The sequence below is a fragment of the Spermophilus citellus genome (assembly GCF_964194105.1).
Source record: "Spermophilus citellus genome assembly, chromosome: 2".
Taxonomy (NCBI): Eukaryota; Metazoa; Chordata; class Mammalia; order Rodentia; family Sciuridae; genus Spermophilus; species Spermophilus citellus.
Window position 1 is genome coordinate 212,557,265 of NC_138183.1, and position 22,048 is coordinate 212,579,312.

The 22,048-nt window shown below is 39.2% G+C and overlaps 1 protein-coding gene across 1 annotated transcript in view; it reads left to right on the plus strand.

Moving 5' to 3' along the window:
• LOC308641789 (mas-related G-protein coupled receptor member X2-like) overlaps nucleotides 1-21,744 on the plus strand; it is a gene marked incomplete at both ends in the record, with an annotated part of 68,137 nt that extends 46,393 nt beyond the window's left edge. Inside the window, one exon of the mRNA XM_081280387.1 lies at nucleotides 21,084-21,744. Coding sequence (XP_081136513.1) covers nucleotides 21,084-21,744 — 661 coding nt within the window. The remainder of the gene's footprint in view (nucleotides 1-21,083) is intronic.
• Nucleotides 21,745-22,048: the final 304 nt, after the last annotated feature.

Genomic DNA, 22,048 nt, shown 5'->3' on the forward strand with positions numbered 1-22,048 from the left:
TTTTTCTAAGAGCATCTTCTGCTAGCATTTTTTTAAAATCTCATTTGTGACAATCTTTCAGTAATAAGAGAAAATCATGCACAATTTAGGTTGGAACAACTCACAAGGAAGTGAATAGTATTAGCAGTTGGACAAGTGATTAATTAATCTTTTTATTTTCTGAGCAGTCACATGAGGCAAATTATTATTCATGTTCCCATCATACATATGAGAAAGTGGAGATAAAAGGTAGTTGTGAAATTTGATCTTTGTCTTACTCCAAAAGGTGGTAGAATGTGAATGTGAACCCACAGTTCAAATTTCACCAGCCCCACAGCCCCACTTTCAGGGTGATCTGCTGACTAAGCATGCAACATAGATGGAGAATGAAACCACTGTTTTCTAGAAATTCAGAAATGGCAATTTGCATGGGCTCTCTCGTCCAGCAAGGAGGTCCATGGAATAGGGTAGAGGAGAGTGTGGCTGCGGAGTTGCTATTCAAGACCTCCAGAGAGCAAGCAAGAAGCAGGTCTGATTTTATTGCACAGTTACCATGTATATATAGTCAAGCAGTAGCTAAGCAGAATACAGGAAGCCACCAATACAATTTCTGGCCAACTGTCCTTGCAGTGAACAATCAAGGAGCAGGCTGTGGAGCAAGCACAGGGACTGCAACATGTGGCCTCACGTGCAGGGTTTGTCCCTATGCGGTAAGCGGTTTGCCGCCCACAGGCCTAGCCTGGAGGAGTGGTTTGCTACTCAGACACCCTTAATATATGCCATGCATGCAGTACTCCATGCACTTGTCCCCACAGCAATTCTCATATTTGTCTTATTAAAATAAATGGGCACATTTTGGAATCAGCCAGGAAGAACAACCAGGACATATGAAAAACACAGGAGCTGGGTAGAGGACAACAGAGCAGAGATCTCAGTGTATAGGAATCCCTCTGTGACTCTGAAAAGGCCCCCATTTGTACAGATTCTCCAAGACTCACACAGAACAGAAGGATCCTAATGGGAGATGGCAGAATCTTCAGAGTATCAAGGACTATATCCATCCTTCCCACATTCTCATAGTTCCTATAGACCTGGTTGACCTAGGAGATTATGAGTGATGAGGGTCTTTGGTGTTCTCCCTAATGACATATTCGTGCCACTAAACAGAGTTCACATTTATGTTATCAAAGTATAAGTCTTATTTTCCCTTTTGGTCCCTCACATTATACTCAATGCTCTCTAATACCTATACCTGCTTGGTTCTCAGTGCTGTCTTTGTTGGTCACTACTGTGTTTCTGCTTTCTAGCACAGGTCCTTCACATACCTTTTATTATAATATCCTCATTTATCATAGGAAGAATCTGAGACCAAATGAATGCAAAACGTATTTCAGCATAACAGAATGAAGACAAAATACAAAAGAAATTCAAGTCTCCTGGAACACTGTACAAGGTTTTGTCACTGTTCTCTGTCACATGTTTCATTATGAGGGGAGCTCCAGAGAAAAATCTTGCTTTCTGGACAGTGAGAAAGAATCAGAGATGTGGAATCCACAAATGGCTCCAAACAGCCATACTCCTCCTTTCTCACATAACAATACTGAGAGTGATAGACCAGAACAAGGACTATAGTCCAAGCCTCCCTCACTGTTGAAGGCAACATATCACTGAGCATTGGTAAATGGGACGTGGGCAGAAGTGATGTAGGAAACTCCTGGGTTCTGCCATTCCTTCCCTTTCCCTCCAAGATGGAATGATGATGTATTTGAAGGCCATGAAGGACCATGAGGATGAGGGCACCTCTCTAGACAGAGGGAAGTAGATATTGCAGGGTAACGTGGTGCCTGCCATAATGGAGCTGCCAGTTCTGGGTCTGATCAACACCCTCTTGTTAAATTACTACTCTAACTGGTTCCTCTTTGCTGTATCAAATATCATAGCTTAAAATACTTAGAAACACGTTTCTTCACTATATACCATTCCCAGTTCATTTATGATGGTAGTGAGAGATTACTTTTTAAAAAGCTACCATACAGGGAGATACAAATAAACATTCAAACAAACTGGGAGGAGATAAATGAGAAAATGTATCTATCACTTTGTGAGAGAAAAATTCCCCCCAAAATGCAAAACATGAAAAGGCTATACAAAGAGATGGATTCTTTCGCATTTGCTGTCAGAATGTCATGTTCAACCTTCTCTACCTCCTTGTGCATCCTAGAAGGAGACATTTCTATGTGCCGCTAAGGGAATCCTTTTGCTCTGACTTCTGGTTGCACTTGCCCAAAAATATGTATTGAGAGGAAATTTAAAGGCAGGAGGAGAGTAATTTGGTGATTTTTAATTTCCTGGTTCTTTAGGCTAGGTGGTGAGTTAGCAGTGGCAGTGCTACTGTGTTACTAAGGACACAGATTCTATGTAGTACATTTCCTGTGACCACATTTTTTAAAAAAACAGCTACTTATTCAGCCATCTCTGAGTCCCAGTGACTTCTCCTTTTGATTTTTTTTTAAACTGTTGATTTCAAGCTCCTTCATATCATGTTGCTTGGTGGTTATGGAGTGAAACTCACCATCCCTTGCAAATTTTCCAAATCTGTCCATATTAATAAATTTTCCTTGATGAAACTTCTCAATTATCTCTTTTAGGTCATTGGTTTCCTACAGAGATGCTGAAAGAAACATAAAACAGAGAAACATTTATAAAGGAGGAAAAACAAGTGACAAATTTATTCACAGGATTTATTCTGGAAAAGCATATGTATACCCCACTCTACTTCCTTGGTTAAGAAAAGCAGAAGATTTCCCATTATTACAGTAAATTTGGATAGTTGTAATGAATAGAGAAATGATCAGATGTTATAAAAACAGGGAAGTCCAAGTTTACAGATTTCATTTCTCCCACAATCAACCGTGAGCACCAAAGTTATAAAGAGGGAGCTTCATATCTCCTGACTTTTCCAGCTACAGCCCTTGTGGATCCTTTCATACCTAACAGCAAAGTAAAGTATATTATTCCTCATTTGTATATAAACTAGAAGGAAAAAAAGAAAAATGATTTGAAAATAAGTTCTTGCTAAATTCTTACCTTTCTTCAATTCTCTTGCCAGCAGTGGCAAGTCCTGCTGAAGGGAAGAGCCTCCTGTACCTTTGACAGTCACTCAAAGATACTTCTCTGCCCTGGAGAAGTGACTGCAGAATCTGAGTGAGGCCTGGTGCTCCAGTGACCATCAAGATGCCAGAAAGCCCTGTGGCTTCCTGTACAGCCCTGCTGACAAATGGAAGTGTGGAGTCTGCTGAGTCATGTTCCTCACAAGATGCTTCTTGACATTTGGTCAAACTCTAATCCCATGTCTCAATCTCTGCCCATCCTCACCCAATCAGGTCTCCTTCTGTGGAATTAATTTTGTTTTGGGACTTCTTGCTGCATACAGACCATAAATTCCAAGTAATGTGAGCTTGAACTGAAAGGCTACATAACTAAAAATAAATCTCATTTTAATTACTTGCCATCTGTGGCCCTCCATGTCCTGGCCCACTCTTCTTCATTATCATAGCAGTCACACGTGCTGGCCTACATGTTCTTTTTGAATACTGAAGTGCATGACACAGAAGGGGACCATCTTTCTCAATCCTATTCAGAATCAATATCTTCACTTACTTATTCTTCTAAGTTTTTGTTAGTTGTGGTTACAAATTTAAATAATAAAGTTAAATTTTGTATATTTTCTATCAAGTCATCTGTATTAGTGATAGTATCAATTGATTTCCATGAAAGATACAAAAGATTTTCGATATGGTAGAGAATTTTAAAGTGACTGGGGATGTAAAATAGCTGTGATTAATATTCTAAAGACTCTCATGGAAAATGTGGGTAGTTTGTAAAAGCAGGTGGATATGACCCACTGAGAGGAAACTCTAAGGGGAAATGACAGAAGTAAAAATCACTCTAACAGAAATGAAAAATGCCACTGAAGAACTCTCATCACTATTATGTGCATGATCTAGAAAAAGATACAATGAACATTTAACTATAGGCTCATTGAAGGAAGATGATAAAAACTTCTAAATCAGAAAAACAAAGATTATAAAACAAAGACTTGAATAAAAATAAAAATAGAATATTCACAAGTTTGGATCCATTAAAAATTGTTAACATATTTATATTAAGAATAACAGAATAAAATGAGAGAAAAAGAAGGGAAAATATTTGAAATAATACAGGTTGAGATTGTTCACATGATTGTCTGACAGCAAACCACAAATGCAAAGCAAAGAAAACACCAAGCAGGATAAATACAACAAAAAACAAAATAAAAATATCTGTCTAATCATGTTGGATTCAACTACAGAACATGAAAGACAAAGAAAATCATGAAAGACACCAGAGGAAGCATAGTTCGTACCACAATCGTATAAACATAAAAACAGAATGATAAAATGTCTGAGACAAATTCTAATAAAAATTCAACGAAGAAATAAATGAATCTACTCTTAGATTTGGAAGTTTTCTCACCCCTTGCTCAATAATTGGCAAATCCAGCAGGCAAAAATTAGTAGGAATTGAATAGTTGGAATTGAAGACCATCTTTAATCAATTGTATCTGATTGACATTCAAAAGTTTGATCTAATGAGTATAATACAAGTACTCAAGTTCACAAGAAGCATTCATCAAGAACAACCACAAGGGGCTGGGGATGTGGCTCAAGTGGTAGCGCGCTCGCCTGGCATGCGTGCGGCCCGGGTTCGATTCTCAGCACCACATACAAAGATGTTGTGCCCGCCGATAACTAAAAAATAAATATTAAAAAATTCTCTCTCTCTCTCTCTCTCTCTCTCTCTCTCTCTCACTCTCTCTCTTTAAAAAAAAAAAAAAAAAGAACAACCACAAGCTAGGCAACAAATTTCGAAAACAGAAACCATACAGTGTATATGCTTTCAGGCAATAGTAATTGAGAGATCAGTAACAGAAAGATAACTGGAAACACCCAAAATATTTAAAGGTTAAATGACAAAGTTCTGTGGATCACAAGAGTAAAGAAGTTTCAAGAGAAATTGAAATTATTTCAACTAAATGAAAAATTACTTTTAAATTATAAAAATTTGTGGGATGACATAAAGTAGTCCTTAGAAGGAAATTATCCCATAGAATCATGTCTTTGCACACAGTAGTAAAGAAAAAGACAAAGATATTTTAATACATATCTTGAAGGCATAGCACTTGCCTCCTTCTCCACAGAAAACCAAATCAACAATAGGAAGGAAGGAAGGAAGGAAGGAAGGAAGGAAGGAAGGAAGGAAGGAAGGAAGGAAGGAAGGAAGGAAGGAAGAAAGGAGGGAGGGAGGAAGGAAAGAAAGGGAAAGGAAAGGAAAGGAATGGAAAGGAAAGGAAAGGAAAAGAAAAGAAAAGAAAAGAAAAGAAAAGAAAAGAAAAGAAAAATTCATTTCAAGGTGAGTGCCCAAGGAAGAACACTGAAACTCAGTAAGGGAGATGTGGGAATGTTGCAGTCCACAGAGACCTAAGGTGTCAACATAGACAAACAAGCACATCAGCCAGTGTGGCCACAGACCATAGCTAATGGAAAGGGTAATTGGAAGAATCCCAGTAGACTCTATCTCCATCCATTCTGGCTACTTGGCAGTCCTATTCACATGTGGTTTCTACAGTTGTAACAGGCTTAGAGCCCAGTAAGGGGAACTCCATAGGGTTGCCATGGTATTTTTGCTACAGAGAAGGAACTCACATTGTCTCCCCACACTCCCAGAGGACAGTATGTGGTAGTGTAATACCATCTTTAGAAAGAGTTTGCACTGCTCTAGGGTACAGGAGACCACATCCCCAACCCTGGGGTTTCACAAACATTCTATCACACTAGCAAAAATGAATGTAGCCTCACAAATGCAACTAGACTTAGAAGTAGAACTGCAACCCAGCACCCTAGCCTATGCAGTGCCCTACATTATAGGGGACAAGTGCTTCAGGAAAGGTGCTGCCTCATCACTGTAGAAGCCATGATGTGGAAATTTACCCAATTTACATTTGGTCCCCATTCTCCCTTATCCTCCTTTTACCCACCACCTCCCAGAGAATTGTGGGATTCCCCTGGGATGTATATGTGCCCACTGGGACTCCACAATGGCACTTCAGCAGCCCCATTGCTGCAGCCTTCTCACTGGGACCAGCCTGCCACTGCCACAACTGTAAATTATTACCCCATACTCCCAATGCTGATGCCAGTGATTACAGAAGGAGACACTATAAGAAAAATACATTGTGATGTCCAACTGGGACCCTCATGAAAGTAGTCTACCAAACCATAAACTAAAATTGGATGAATTGACTAGAAATGGCTGAATCTGGACACATATAACTTACCAAAATTGAATCTTCAAAACATAGAAAGTCTGAACATGTAAGGAGATTGTATCACTAATAACAAGTCTCCCAAAAAAGAAAAGCCAGAAGTAGGTGGCTACACTCCTGAATTCCATCAAATATTAAGGAAGAATACAATTTCTTTTCAAACACTTCAAAAAAATTGAAAAGAAGGAAACTCTTCCAAACTTATTTTATGAGGTCATCACACACCATGAAGCAAAATCAAACAAGTAAAAAACAAAGAAAAATATAGATCAATATTCCTGATGAACATAGGTTCAAATTTCTCAGTCAAACACTAGAAAATTAAACCAAACAACACATACAAAAAAATCATCCATCATTATCAAGTTGGTTAGCCAAGGAATGAAAGGATGGTTCAAAATTGCAAATCAAAAATGGAATATATCACATAAAAAGAATAAGGATAAAATTTTATCATTATCTGAATAGAATACAGAGAAGGAATTTGATCAAATTGAACAGCTCTTCATGTTATAAACTCTGAATGAGTTAGATGTAAGAGGAATGAGGCTCCATATAATAAAGTCAATATAAACATCATGCTTAATGGAGAAAAACCTGAAAGCATTTCCTCTAATGTCTGAAACCAGAAAATGCTGTGTACTCTGCTCACTCTTATTCAATATGCTATTGGAAGTCTTAGCCAGATAGTAATTAGGAAAAAAAAAGAAATTGAAGGCATACAAATAGCAAGGCAGAAAGTCAAATTGTAGGCTTGCAGGTGATATGATTTTATAGGGAAATACCTAAACACTCCATCAAAAGACTATTAGATATTATTATGGTTTAGATAGGTGGTGTCCCCGAAAGCTCACATGGGAGACAATGTGAGAGTGTTCAGACATGAAATGATTAGATTATGAGAGCTGTAATGTGATTAGTGTATTAATCCACTGGTATGGATTAACCAGAATGGTATCTATAGACAGGTGTGGTTGTCAGCGGGGACTAGAGGAAGTAAGACACTGGGGCCATGCCTATAGGGTTAATATTTTGCCTTGATGGATGGAGTTCCTCCCTGCTCCCTGGCTGTAGTGAGTTGACCAGCATTCCTCTGACACAATCTTCCACCATGATGTTCTGTCAGATCTTGGGCCCAGAGTTATGGAGTCAGATGACCGTGGACGAAACCTCTGAAACCATGATCCAAAATAATATTTATTTTCATCCTCTAATTTGTTTTTATCAGGTATTTTGGTCACAGTGATGAGAAAGATGACAAAAACACAGGGCATGCATTTTAATTTCTGGGGCATGAAATTGTTTCTGGAACTTGGAAGATGGTCAGCATCTATTTTTCTCAAGAAGCTCCTGCTTGAAAAAAATCACAGTTGTGGGGCACTTTGAAAAGAGTGGCTCATGGGATTCCAACATGGCGGCAGGCGCTGAGAGATCAAGTCTCTGACCTCTTCAGCTGTGTGGGCATAGGGAGTCGTAAACAATCTAAATTCTGTTTGCTCAGGATCACTAGGCAATGCTGAACTGACATGGATCTGGGACGAACAGTCTGGGCCTCTCAGAACACACACTGAGCCCAAATCGGCTGAATTCAAGCTCCCGTTCGCCTGCTTCCCACAGACAAACAGCTGTGACTCAGCACTAATCCATCCGGCTGAAACAACTGGTCAGACCTTCTGTTCCTACAGAAGTAAATGCCAACCGAGCCTTCATAGGTAGTGGCCACAGGTTTGAAACGGGGCTTGGGAGAGACAGTAAGGACCCACCCATTGCATTGGTCATCCGGCAAAGGGAAATGAACTGTGGTCATTTGCAAGAGATACCACCATGGAAGAGAACTGACGTCACCAGACTGCGGAGGAGGAGATAACTTCATTGAAACCTGCGGCTAGAGGTGTGTAATTCCCTAGCCTTCCCTCTCCACACATCGGGGAAACATTAAGGGCCCCTCCCAGCTCTCCCGTGAGGGCGATAGCCAGACCGAGGGAATCAGACGTGGTGCGGGACCCACGGCGCAGAACTCCCGGCTACCACCCCTACCAGTGCTGACAACTGAGGTCTCTTGCACCAGCTACCGGGGGCGTGGCTACCGGAGGGCAAGTAAAATTCGCTGAGGATTCTCAGCCCCAAGCTCTACAAACTTAGGGGCTGAGGGAATGGCAAACTGGGAGAGTGTGCCCAGTCATTCATGAAAACAGGGCTCCTGGGAGCAGCAGACCTGGCGTTTAGCCAGTATTGTGGTGAGCAGCACCCATGAGAGGGGTCTGTCTAGAGGAAAAGTGGGGAAGTGACTACACACAAGAGGGGGCCCTAGGCACTCAGGATTGGAGACTCGCCCAGTCTGCGAGGAGGAGCTGCTGCACAGTGATTGGTTCCCGCGTATTGACAGGAAAAATTTGGCCTGGTGGGCACAGCGCCACCTACTGGAAGAGAAGTTAATCAAACTCTAAGACTGCATTTATTAGTTTTTTTTTCTCTTTTTTTTTTTGATTTGGGTTTTTTCTTTCATTTTCATTTTTCTTTCTTGTTGTTTTTTTAATTTTTTTTACAATATTTTTTAAACTTTTTTTTCTTCTTCTAATTTTAATTTTAATTTATTATTATTATTATTATTTTCAAAAAAAATTTTCTTTTTTTATTTCCTATTTTTTCTTCTTTTGACTTTTCATTTCTTTTCAATTTTCTTATTCCACCTTCCTTGAATTCTACCTGCTTACTCTCATTCTCTTTAGTGACTTCTTCCCTTCCCTTCTAATACCTTTCCTCCCAAGCATCAAATAAATTTATAAGAGTAAACAGTAACTCAGCAGTCAAACAGAACAAGAAGTAACATGAGCAGCTTGAAAAAGCAAGGAAGAAAAAGACTACAAACAATGCAGGACAGCCTAAATATTCAGGAGGACCTAGAGTCATCAGAAAAATGGTAATATAAAGAACTAAAGGAACACCTTAGACAGATGGAATGGAACCTTAAAGGGGATACTAGACAGCAAATTCAAGCAGCGAAAGAACACATTGAGAATGAATTACATAAACGGATAAAAGAAGAAGTTAAGCATATTTATCAGGAGATAGAGATTATAAAAAATAATCAAACAATAATTCTAGAAATGAAGGAAACGATAAACCAAATTAAAAACTCAATTGAGAGTATCACTAACAGAGTGGAGCAAGTAGAAGCCAGAACGTCAGATAATGAAGACAAAATATATCATCTTGAAAAGAGTCTAGCCAACTCAGAAAAGCTGGTAAAAAAAATCACGAGAAAAACATCCAAGAGTTATGGGATAACATAAAAAAACCAAACTTACGAGTCATCGGGATAGAAGAAGGTACAGAGATTCAAACCAAGGGAATGAGTAACCTGCTGAATGAAATAATTACAGAAAACTTTCCAGAAATAAAAAAGGAAACAGATATACAAATTGAAGATGCATACAGGACACCGAGCACACAAAATCACAGTAGACCAACGCCAAGACACATTGTTATGAAGATATCCAATATACAGAACAAAGAGAAAATATTAAAAGCTACAAGAGAAAGGAGACAGATTACATTCAGGGGTAAACCAATAAGGTTAACAACTGATTTTTCATCACAGACGCTGAAAGCAAGAAGGTCATGGAACAATGTATTTCAAACACTGAAAGACAATGGATGCCAACCAAGAATTCTGTATCCAGCAAAATTAAGCTTCAGGTATGACAACGAAATAAAAATCTTTCATGATAAACAAAAGTTAAAAGAATTTGCAGCCAGAAAACCAGAATTGCAAAGCATTTTGAGCAAAACACTACACGAGGAAGAAATGAAAAACAATAACCAAAACCATCAGTGGGAAGTGCCTCAGTAAAGACAGAGGGTGAGGGGAAAGATAATCATGGAGAAACAAACTAAATTTTTTTAAAAAAAGGATAAATAATCAAACATGGCTGGAAGTACAAACCATATATCAATAGTAACTCTGAATGTTAATGCCTTAAACTCTCCAATAAAGCGACATAGGCTGGTATCATGGATTAAAAAAACAAATCCAACAATATGCTGCCTCCAGGAGACACATCTGATTGGAAAAGACATACACAGGCTGAAGGTGAAAGGATGGGAAAAAATATACCACACACACGGTCCTCGTAAGCAAGCAGGGTGGCCATCCTCATATCGAATAAAATCGACTTCAAGACTAAGTTAATCAAAAGGGATAAGGAAGGACATTATATACTGTTAAAAGGAACCATTCACCAACAAGACATAACAATTATCAATATTTATGCACCAAATAATGGTGCTGCGACATTCATAAAACAAATTCTCCTCAAGTTCAAGAATCAAATAGACCACAACACAATAATTATGGGTGACTTCAACACACCTCTCTCACCATTGGACAGATCCTCCAAACAAAAGATGAATAAAGAAACTATAGAACTCAATACCACAATCAATAACCTAGACTTCACTGACATATATAGAATATATCAACCATCATCAAGTGGATATACTTTTTTCTCAGCAGCACATGGATCCTTCTCAAAAATAGACCATATATTATGCCATAGGGCAACCCTCAGTAAATATAAAGGGGTGGAGATAATACCATGCATTTTATCTGATCATAATGGAATGAAACTGGAAATCAATGATAAAAGAAGGAAGGAAAAATCCTACATCACATGGAAAATTAACAATATGTTACTGAATGATCAATGGGTTACAGAAGACATAAAGGAGGAAATAAAAAAGTTCTTAAAGATAAATGAAAATACAGACACAACATATCAGAATCTATGGGACACAATGAAAGCAGTTTTAAGAGGGAAATTCATCGCCTGGTGGTCATTCCTCAAAAAAAGAAAAAAAACAACAAATAAATGAGCTCACACTTCATCTCAAAGCCCTAGAAAAGGAAGAGCAAAACAACAGCAAATGTAGCAGAAGGCAAGAAATAATTCAAATCAGAGTGGAAATCAATGAAATTGAAACAAAAGAAACTATTGAAAAAATTAACAAAACTAAAAGTTGGTTCTTCGAAAAAATAAATAAGATCGACAGACCTTTAGCCATGCTAACGAAGAGAAGAAGAGAGAGAACTCAAATTACTAACATACAGGATGAAAAAGGCAATATCACAACAGATGCTACAGAAATACAGAAGACAATTAGAAATTATTTTGAAAACCTATATTCCAATAAAATAGAAGATAGTGAAGACATCGATAAATTTCTTAAGTCATATGATTTGCCCAGACTGAGTCAGGAGGATACACACAATTTGAACAGACCAATATCAATGGATGAAATTGAAGAAGCCATCAAAAGACTACCAACCAAGAAAAGCCCAGGACCGGATGGGTATACAGCAGAGTTTTACAAAACCTTTAAAGAAGAATTAATACCAATACTGTTCAAGTTATTTCAGGAAATAGAAAAAGAGGGAGCTCTTCCAAATTCATTCTATGAGGCCAACATCACCCTGATTCTGAAACCAGACAAAGACACCTCAAAGAAAGAAAACTACAGACCAATATCTCTAATGAACCTAGATGCAAAAATCCTCAATAAAATTCTGGTGAATCGAATACAAAAACACATCAAAAAAATTGTGCACCATGATCAAGTAGGATTCATCCCTGGGATGCAAGGATGGTTCAATATACGGAAATCAATAAATGTTATTCACCACATCAATAGACTTAAAGATAAGAACCATATGATCATCTCGATAGACGCAGAGAAAGCATTCGACAAAGTACAGCATCCCTTTATGTTCAAAACATTAGAAAAACTAGGGATAACAGGAACTTACCTTGACATTGTAAAAGCTATCTATGCTAAGCCTCAGGCTAGCATCATTCTGAATGGACAAAAGTTGAAGGCATTCCCTCTAAAATCTGGAACAAGACAGGGATGCGCTCTCTCACCACTTCTATTTAATTTAGTCCTTGAAATACTAGCCAGAGCAATTAGAGAGACATAAGAAATTAAAGGCATAAAAATAGGAAAAGAAGAACTTAAAATATCACTATTTGCGGACAACATGATTCTATACCTAGAAGACCCAAAAGGGTCTCCAAAGAAACTACTAGAACTAACAAATGAATTCAGCAAAGTGGCAGGATATAAAATCAACACGCATAAATCAAAGGCATTTCTGTATGTCAGGGACAAAACTTCTGAAACGGAAATGAGGAAAAACACTCCATTCACAATATCCTCAAAAAAAATAAAATACTTGGGAATCAACCTAACAAAAGAGGTGAAAGATTTATACAATGAAAACCACAGAACCCTAAAGAGAGAAGTAGAAGAAGATCTTAGAAGATGGAAAAATATACCCTGTTCATGGATAGGCAGAACTAACATTATCAAAATGGCGATATTACCAAAAGTTTTCTATAGGTTTAATGCAATGCCAATCAAAATCCCAACGGCATTTCTTGTTGAAATAGATAAAGCAATCATGAAATTCATATGGAAAAATAAAAGACACAGAATAGCAAAAGCAATTCTAAGCAGGAAGTGTGAATCAGGTGGTATAGCGATACCAGATTTCAAACTATATTACAGAGCAATAGTGACAAAAACAGCATGGTACTGGTACCAAAACAGGCAGGTGGACCAATGGTATAGAATAGAGGACACAGAGACTAATCCACAAAGTTACAACTATCTTATATTTGATAAAGGGGCTAAAAGCATGCAATGGAGGAAGGATAGCATCTTCAACAAATGGTGTTGGGAAAACTGGAAATCCATATGCAACAAAATGAAACTGAATCCCTTTCTCTCGCCATGCACAAAAGTTAACTCAAAATGGATCAAGGAGCTTGATATCAAATCAGAGACTCTGCATCTGATAGAAGAAAAAGTTGGCTCCGATCTACATATTGTGGGGTCGGGCTCCAAATTCCTTAATAGGACACCCATAGCACAAGAGTTAATAACAAGAATCAACAAATGGGACTTACTCAAACTAAAAAGTTTTTTCTCAGCAAGAGAAACAATAAAAGAGGTAAATAGAGAGCCTACATCCTGGGAACAAATTTTTACTCCTCACACTTCATATAGAGCCCTAATATCCAGAGTATACAAAGAACTCAAAAAATTAGACAATAAGATAACAAATGACCCAATCAACAAATGGGCCAAGGACCTGAACAGACACTTCTCAGAGGAGGACATACAATCAATCAACAAGTACATGAAAAAATGCTCACCATCTCTAGCAGTCAGAGAAATGCAAATCAAAACCACCCTAAGATACCATCTCACTCCAGTAAGATTGACAGCCACTATGAAGTCAAACAACAACAAGTGCTGGTGAGGATGTGGAGAAAAAGGTACACTTGTACATTGCTGGTGGGACTGCAAATTGGTGTGGCCAATTTGGAAAGCAGTTTTGAGATTCCTGGAAAAGCTGGGAATGGAACCACCATTTGACCCTGCTATTGCCCTTCTCGGACTATTCCCTGAAGACCTTAAAAGAGCATGCTACAGGGATACTGCCACATTGATGTTCATAGCAGCACAATTCACAATAGCTAGACTGTGGAACCAACCCAAATGACCTTCAATAGATGAATGGATAAAAAATATGTGGCATTTATACACCATGGAATATTACGCAGCACTAAAAAATGACAAAATCATGGAATTTGCAGGGAAATGGATGGCACTAGAGCAGATTATGCTTAGTGAAGCTAGCCAATCCCTGAAAAACAAATACCAAATGTCTTCTTTGATATAATGAGAGCAACTATGAACAGAGTAGGGAGGAAGAGCAGGAAGAAAAGATTAACTTTAAACAGAGACATAAGATGGGAGGGAAAGGAAGAGAAAAGGGAAATTGCATGGAAATGAAGGGAGACCCTCATTGCTATACAAAATTACATATAAGAGGTTGTGAGGGGAATGGTAAAATAAACAAGGAAAGAAATGAATTACAGTAGATGGGGTAGAGAGAGAAGATGTGAGGGAAGGGGAGGGGGGATAGTAGGGGATAGGAAAGGTAGCAGAATACAGCAGTTACTAATAGGGCATTATGTAAAATTGTGGATGTGTAACCAACGTGATTCTGCAATCTGCATTTGGGGTAAAATTGGGAGTTCATAACCCACTTCAGTCTAATGTATGAAATATGATATGTCAAGAGCTTTGTAATGTTGTGAACAACCAATTAAAAAAAAAAAGAGTGGCTCATGCATCTGGTTTCACTGGACTCCTGCAGGCACCACCACTCAAAGGACCAGAGGATTCCCTCAGCAGCATACCTACCTGAGGAAAGCCTTGCCTTTTGCCCTCATTTAGCCTTAGTGGCTTCTCGTGGGGAGAATAATGGAGGGAAGCAAAAGCTTATCCAAGAATCTCCTTTATTTCAATACCAGTGGTGGATTTTCTTCTTAGTTACACCTTGAAGTATAGCATAGAGGATACCAAGTTTTCTCTAGGAAGAAGGAAAAGATATGAGAGTCCTTCATAGCACATTGTGTGAGCTGTTACTCTTGGAAGTTTATGCATGAATTAAATGAATATTTAAACCTAGTTGATCAAGCACTCTGCTAATTCCATGCATAACAAACACATTTTAAATAAACATCTGTCTAGTAGACTCTACATTCTATCTAGGAAATACACTGATTGATTCCTGGAAATGCTGAGTTCTCACATCCTTTGACTGAATTTAGTCTGCCTTGCTCTACCCTTAATGCACTGAGTTCTCTGATGTGTGTGTGTGTGTGTGTGTGTGTGTGTGTGTACACACACACACACACACACATATATATATACATACATATTTCCAATAATGCTTATGCTGGTTGAATTTGCCAATATTGCTGCCTATTTTATCATAACACAATGTAAATCAACAAAGTAGCAGAACAACAAAAGCTAATGTAAATGTTAAAAAACTAAAAGGTAGATTCAAAAATATTCTTAGTAAAATAGCTGTAAGTCTGAAAACTATATTCTGATGAAAAAATTCTGAACATTTAAAAATATCCTTGTGCACACTGTTCTCTCTCTATAATGATAAGATCTCTACTTTAAACAATCTGAACTTCAAATAATAGAAAATGCTTCAGGAATATGAGTCCTGAAAGAGAGAGAGGCTAGAAATCTATTTGCTGAACCCTACTCAAAAGAAGTCATTCACTCTTCTTCATTTTTGTTGAATTAATTCAGATAAAAATTAAAATATTTATGTTACAAATTTATCTTCCAATCATTACATGTACATTTGCAATTAACCTACAGAGCTGTGGTCCTCAAAGTGTCATTAAGTAGGCTTCCTACTGCAATATCACTTAGTTGCTCTGTTTATTCTATAAGACTTATATAGCGTCCTCCATGTTCCAGCCCTCATGCTTGGCACTGCAGATACAAAGACAATGAACCCACTGTCACAGAGTTCATAGTCCATGAAAGAAAGGAGTCTAGTCTAGTAAAGACTGCCACACAATGTGACACATGCAATCATAGAGATGTCTGGGGTTGTGCAAGGGTGTTCACAGGAGGGGCTGATCTAAAAGTTCTAACTTGTTTTTTTTTCCAAGATGAGGAGAATATCACACCCACCCTTCCAGATAGAGTGAACACATGGTTCAGAGAACTGAGAGACTGTCCACTAAGTGATTCCTCATAATGGGAAACAACTTCAGCAAATAGTTTCCAACTGATGAAATATTAAAATTCATTATGTTGAATTTTCTAATGGCCTATTAGCATCTACCTGCAACTGAGAGGGGTGGCTGTGATGCTCTTTCTGGAAGATGGCATGGCATATATCATGCATCAGTATCTTTAATACATAAATGCTGGCTATTATTATTAATGAGATTTGCTTTCTGGTCTCCAGGAGATTACAGTGGAGTATTGAAGAAAAGATCCTCTTACATATATCTTTCATATTGATAATATTGACAAACACAGAAAAGGGAGTAGAGAAGGGGGAGATCTCAGAGTATACATGCAGCTCTGAGAAGATAAAGCTCCTTCAAATAACTGGAATTTGAACAGATGACTCCAACTTACCATGCAAGTACCCTATTATCAGTCCAATCATCTCTTTGAGGAGTCAAGGGGAAAATTGGATGAGGATAGATGGAAATGGCAGAAGAAATTTATCATGTAGTCCCTTCTCTGCCATCTGGAGTGAAAGTGTGCATATGGATGCATTACTGCTGTGCCAAGAAAACATGAAAGAAATAAAAGAAAAGCCATCCTTGAATGGCCTTATATTGTACTTTATTATTTGTTAGAAAGCCCCATAATGAAAACTTACATTGCTTGATATTCCTATCTAGGCTCCAAAATACCATTACTTGCAGGGATTACTTATACTAATTACTAACAATGCTAAATGGAAAATAAAGACTCCAGAATAAAAGTACTGAATATGAGGTGGATTGGGAGATGGTGAACTGTGAGTGAAAATGGGGTAGATGCCAAGAAACACCTCGGGTGGAATTGTGTCAACAGCTTGGATCTCTGAGGTTCTTGAAGTCCTGTACAGGAAATCACTGGGTGGTCCAGTAACTTGATAGGTTCCCATGGCCACCAGGTTTCACTCCATTTTCCCTGAAGACATTTCACAAATTGAGGACAAGCAAGGGTCCTCTGGCATTTCTCAAAGTCAGAAAGGATCTTCTCCCTCAAAACTGAACAATTCTTTACCTCCAAACAAAAGCGTGGAGGGAAGGCGTGGATAGACACACCAAGAATTTTCTTACTTCCAGTTACAGTCTTCAGTCTCTGTTCGCATCCCTGTGTTTCTACTTTGGGGTGCTACATGCAGGAAGTCATGCTGATTCCTTAAGAAAACACAAGAGACAGAAGCCTCCCTCTGAAAACTGGGTGCTGGCAGCCTCAAAACTGGGAGTTACCAAAGGGATCAACCAGACCACTCTCCCTTCTAATCCATCTCCCCATATCCTGTCCTTTATTCCAATCATTCAAATCTGCTGTCTTGCATTCATTTATTGATATGCAGGCATATTATCCCAGAGCTGAACTGCTGAAGACCAGGTCTCGCGTTTCATTTGCTTTATAAAGTTATTTGTTTTTACTATCCCAAGTAGAAACTGTTGACACATATTGGAATTTTTGAAGAGCACGTCATGATAGAAGTATTTACAAAGATGGGCAGGTTAAGGAAAAGTGACAAGTGCGTGGGAAACAGGGAAAGAACAAGGGAAGGAACACTGAGGAGACAGGGCAGCTGCAGAGGTGGGAGAAAATGAACAAAAAGATGGAGAGGCACTGTCTCTGCCAACACAGACTCAGACAGAGAGCCAGGAGATGTAAAACCCAAGTTCCTTTCCTCCTGTCCTCTGCTCTCCTGGGAGGTGTATTCTTGTGACTCTATTCAACCAGAAAGTTGGATGAAAATAAGTGACTCATAAGTGTCACAGACACCTTCCTCTTGATATGCCAAACCAAACAGAGAAGGAAGAAAGGAAAATTATTTTGGCAAATGACACTATCCCTCAAATCTCCTTCTCTGCTTCCTAGAGTCTTATCTACCTAATTGTCATTGAATTGTTTTTCACAGTCGGAAATTAAAGGGCCACAATAGCAGTTACTTAGAGGTAAATAAGAGAAGGTGGGAAGGGAGAGGCTGAACATGAGTGGCAATTGGGAAGATGCCCAGAAAGATTTCTCTGTGGGTCACATCTTAAACTGCTCTGGTTTCTCATTTGCCCACAATCCTTTGCAGAAAATCAAAGGAAGGGCTGTTTAGCATCTTGATAGCTTTTCTTATTCACTGCCTTTTCCTCTAGCTCCTGTATGCATCTCCTGATTTAGAAGACAGAGGAGGGTTCTCTGGTGTCCCTTAATCCGAGAAAAACTCTCCACTTAGCACATATCAGCTCCCCTCCTGTGGATAGAGAATGAAGAAAGGTAAGGATATATTCTAAATGTTTTCCTGTTTCCAGTGATTGCTAATATTTTGTACTGAGTTCATATCTCTATGTTTCTACCTTGTGATGCTATAAGCAGGGGGTCATGGGCTTCCTTCAGGGAAAGGTCGAAGAGATGATGCCTTTTTGTGAATACTGGGTGCTGGCATCCTTGACAGTGAATGTACTCAGAGGGCTTCTTCAGACCATTCTCCCTTATGATCCATCCCCCCATATTCTCCCCTTTATTCTGGACATTCAAATCTATTATCATAGGGAGAACACTGCTACTTACATTCATTTGCGGACCACAGTTACGTGCAGGAATTACATCCCAGAGCTTAGCTGCCATAAACCCAGATTTTATTTTGTTTATTTTTTAGGGGGTGAGGGGTACTGGGGAATGAACTCAGGGGCACTCGACCACTAAGCCACATCAACAGCCCTATTTTGTATTTTATTTAGAGATGGTCTCATTGAGTTGCTTAGCTCCTTGCTTTTGCTGAGGCTGGCTTTGAACCCGCAATCCTCCCGCCTCAGCCTCCTGAGCCACTGGGATTATAGACGTGTGCCAGGACACCCAGCTCCAAGGTTTTCATTATGTTACTTGCTTTTCAACATTGTTCTTCTTTGCATATTTAAGAATTAAAAAGGCAACCCCAAAATGAAGTAATTGAGTATTTCTTTAGTTGACTGTTTACAAAGGTAGAGTTAAGAAAAATTTACATGATATAGTAAAGTAGCTTAAGGTGAGCAATAATAAAGCATTATACAGACAAGAGAGAGAGAGAAAGAACAACAACTAGTTGTAGCAGTAGCAGGGGACAACCAAGTAGGAGGAAAAGCACTGTCATTGCAACTCACAACCTCACAGGCAGAGAGCCAGGAGTTGAAACATTCAAATCCCTCTCTTCTTGCCCTTTAGTCTCCTGGAAGAAACTCCCACATGTACCAACTGAGGTTCCCAGAGTGAGGATAACAGAGGTTGTAGATTTCCTCCCATATCCCCTTCTGGTCAACCAAAGTTGTGGGAGATTTTATATCTACAAGACCTCATGTTGGATGCATTCACTTCTGATGCCTCTCTGCACACCAGAGAAGGATGTGTTCTTTTTTTCACTTGAGGGTCCATGTGAGTTCTCTGGCCTGCAAGACCTGGCTTCCCTTGCAAAACAGGAGAGAGCTTCTATATTCTCATCTGTTCCTGACTGGCTTCCAAAGCACCTCATTATTGCCTTATTTCACTTGCTTCCCTTCCTCTAATTTCTGAAGTTTGTTTATACTAGACTTTCTGAAATACACAATTTTGACAACCAACTTGGATTTAACTTGGGAATTATTCGTCTGCTGCCCCACACCTATGTAGATGTAATCACCAGTTCTGTGGTGCTGGGTCCGTAGGGACAAAGAGTGGGCCCTGAGGCAGCACTCCTGAGTTCATCTACAGTGTTAGACCAGGAGAACGCATTCATCTTTTCTGTGATCTAATTTTATTCTCTGTATAATAGAAATAATACAAATTTTCTCCTCAGAGGTCTCTAAAGGAATTCAAAGAGAGAATACTTTATAAATTCTCCATTGTCTATTATCATTCACCCAGCTATGAGCTAGTTCACTTTCCCTAGTTAAAATATATGCAAGCATCTCTTTTCATTCCAACCCCTTAACTTTTTACTTCTCCTCATAGATTACCCTCAAACAAACTTCTACCTGCAAAGCAAACTCTATTGGGAGAGAAAATGGAAAATATTTATATTATACACTTTACAGCACATCACTTAATAGCTTTACTTTAGATGTTTTCATATTTCAAAAACCTTTTTAGCACTCAGAACTTATCTCTTATTTCTCTGTCCTACAAACTGCTGGGCAATTCAGTTCAAACTCACATCCTAACCCCGTATTCTGCACCAAATTGTTACAAAGTACCCAGCAAAGCCATTTTTTGTTACTTGCTTTTGTGGCCCATCAGTTTCCATTGCAGTTATTTGGATAGACATAAGTAAGTCTTCTAAACACACTCAGTTGTCCACAAAAAGAATAATGATGAATGAAATTTTCTTCACCTAATTTTACCTGAATGTTCTAATTCATTTAATTGTATTTCATTTTTGTTTTTACATTTAATCCAAGTCTTCTGCTACCATTAGTCTCCTTATTCATGCATCCATTCACTGAATAACCACTGAGAATACAGTGTGTAGCACCAAATCTCGACAAAGGGATAAACATAGTGTGGCTGTCCTCTGTGGCTGACACACTGAGACATTTCTATGACACACTTAGCCATTTCTAGCCTACCAGGCCCAATCACCCTCATACCTGCCCTACCAAGAGGTCTCATTCATATCAGATCCCCAAAGCAGTCTTTGTTCTCCTATATACAGCATTTTTACTTGTGAGTATGGTCTGGAATCATCTTTGCCTCTTAAAAATTCTGAACCTGAGAGAAAAATTCTGGCCCAGGAGAGGCTAATGCCTTTGTCCACAGTTCTTTCCTGGTATCTCAGATCCTATCCCAGACTTTTCCTTCCTCAAGAAATTCTGGAGACATGGCATAAACTCTGGCAGGAACAGGAGGGGGTCCATGTGCATGATTGGACCATAGAATATTCCTGTCAGTAGATGAACCCATGCAGTAGCAGCCAGCACAGCGTTTACAGTCGACATGAACTGGGTTTGAGTCCAGGACCCCAGACCCCCTGGGCTTTTTTAAAATAATTTTTACAAGCATCTGTGTCCTCCCCTGTGACACAGGGACAGTAATTCCCACACAGCAGGGTGGTCCTGGGACTCAGAGGTTATGCAGCAGGAACTCATGACTTTCTTTTTGTTCTTAGCAGCTCCAGTGGAGGGGTTCTGAGCATAAGTCCAACCACCCCAGCCGAGGGGACAGAATTCACAATAGTGATCGGAAGTAACTGGAATAATCCTCAACCTGTCAACTTTTGGACCTCGATCCAGGGCTTGCCAACCCTCATCATTGCACAGATTGGGCTGGTGGGAAATGCAGTTGTGCTCTGGCTTCTGGGCTTCCGCATGCACAGGAACGCCCTCTCAGTCTACATCCTCAACTTGGCGGGAGCCGACTTCCTTTTTCTCTGTTTTCATGTTATAGTTTCTCTGAACAAACTCAACCTCACTTTCCTTTTCTTTCTCGACTTCATCCTCAAGTACTTACCCATTGTAATGATCTGTTCCTACCTTACAGGCCTGAGCGTGTTGAGCGCCATTAGTGCTGAGCGCTGCCTGTCCATCCTGTGTCCCATCTGGTACCACTGCCACCGCCCGATTCACACGTCAGCTGTCATATGTGCCATACTCTGGGCCCTGTCCCTGCTACTGAACATCCTGGATTTGTACCACTGTTCCTTCTTATCTATAAATTTCAACTATTGGTGTCAGACATTTAGTTTCATCACAGCTGCATGGCTGATAATTTTATTTATGGTTCTTTCTATATCTAGCCTCACCCTGCTCGTCAGAATCCTCTGTGGCTAACTATTGGGCTCATAGTTCTAGTCTTCCTCATTTGTGGCCTGCCTATAGGCATCCTAAGGTTTCTGTCATTGTGGATTCATAATAATGATGTGATTCTGCATTTTTCTAAGAGGACTGCTTTATTTCTGTCCTGTATTAACAGCAGTGCCAAACCCATCATTTACATATTTGTTGGCTCCTGTAGGCGGGGACAAAACCTTTGGCTGCAGCAGCAATCATCGCTCAAGTTGGTTCTGGAGAAGGCCTTCCAGGACATACCTGAGGTTAAAAAAAGTGGAGAAAGCCTTCCTCAGGAAACAACAGA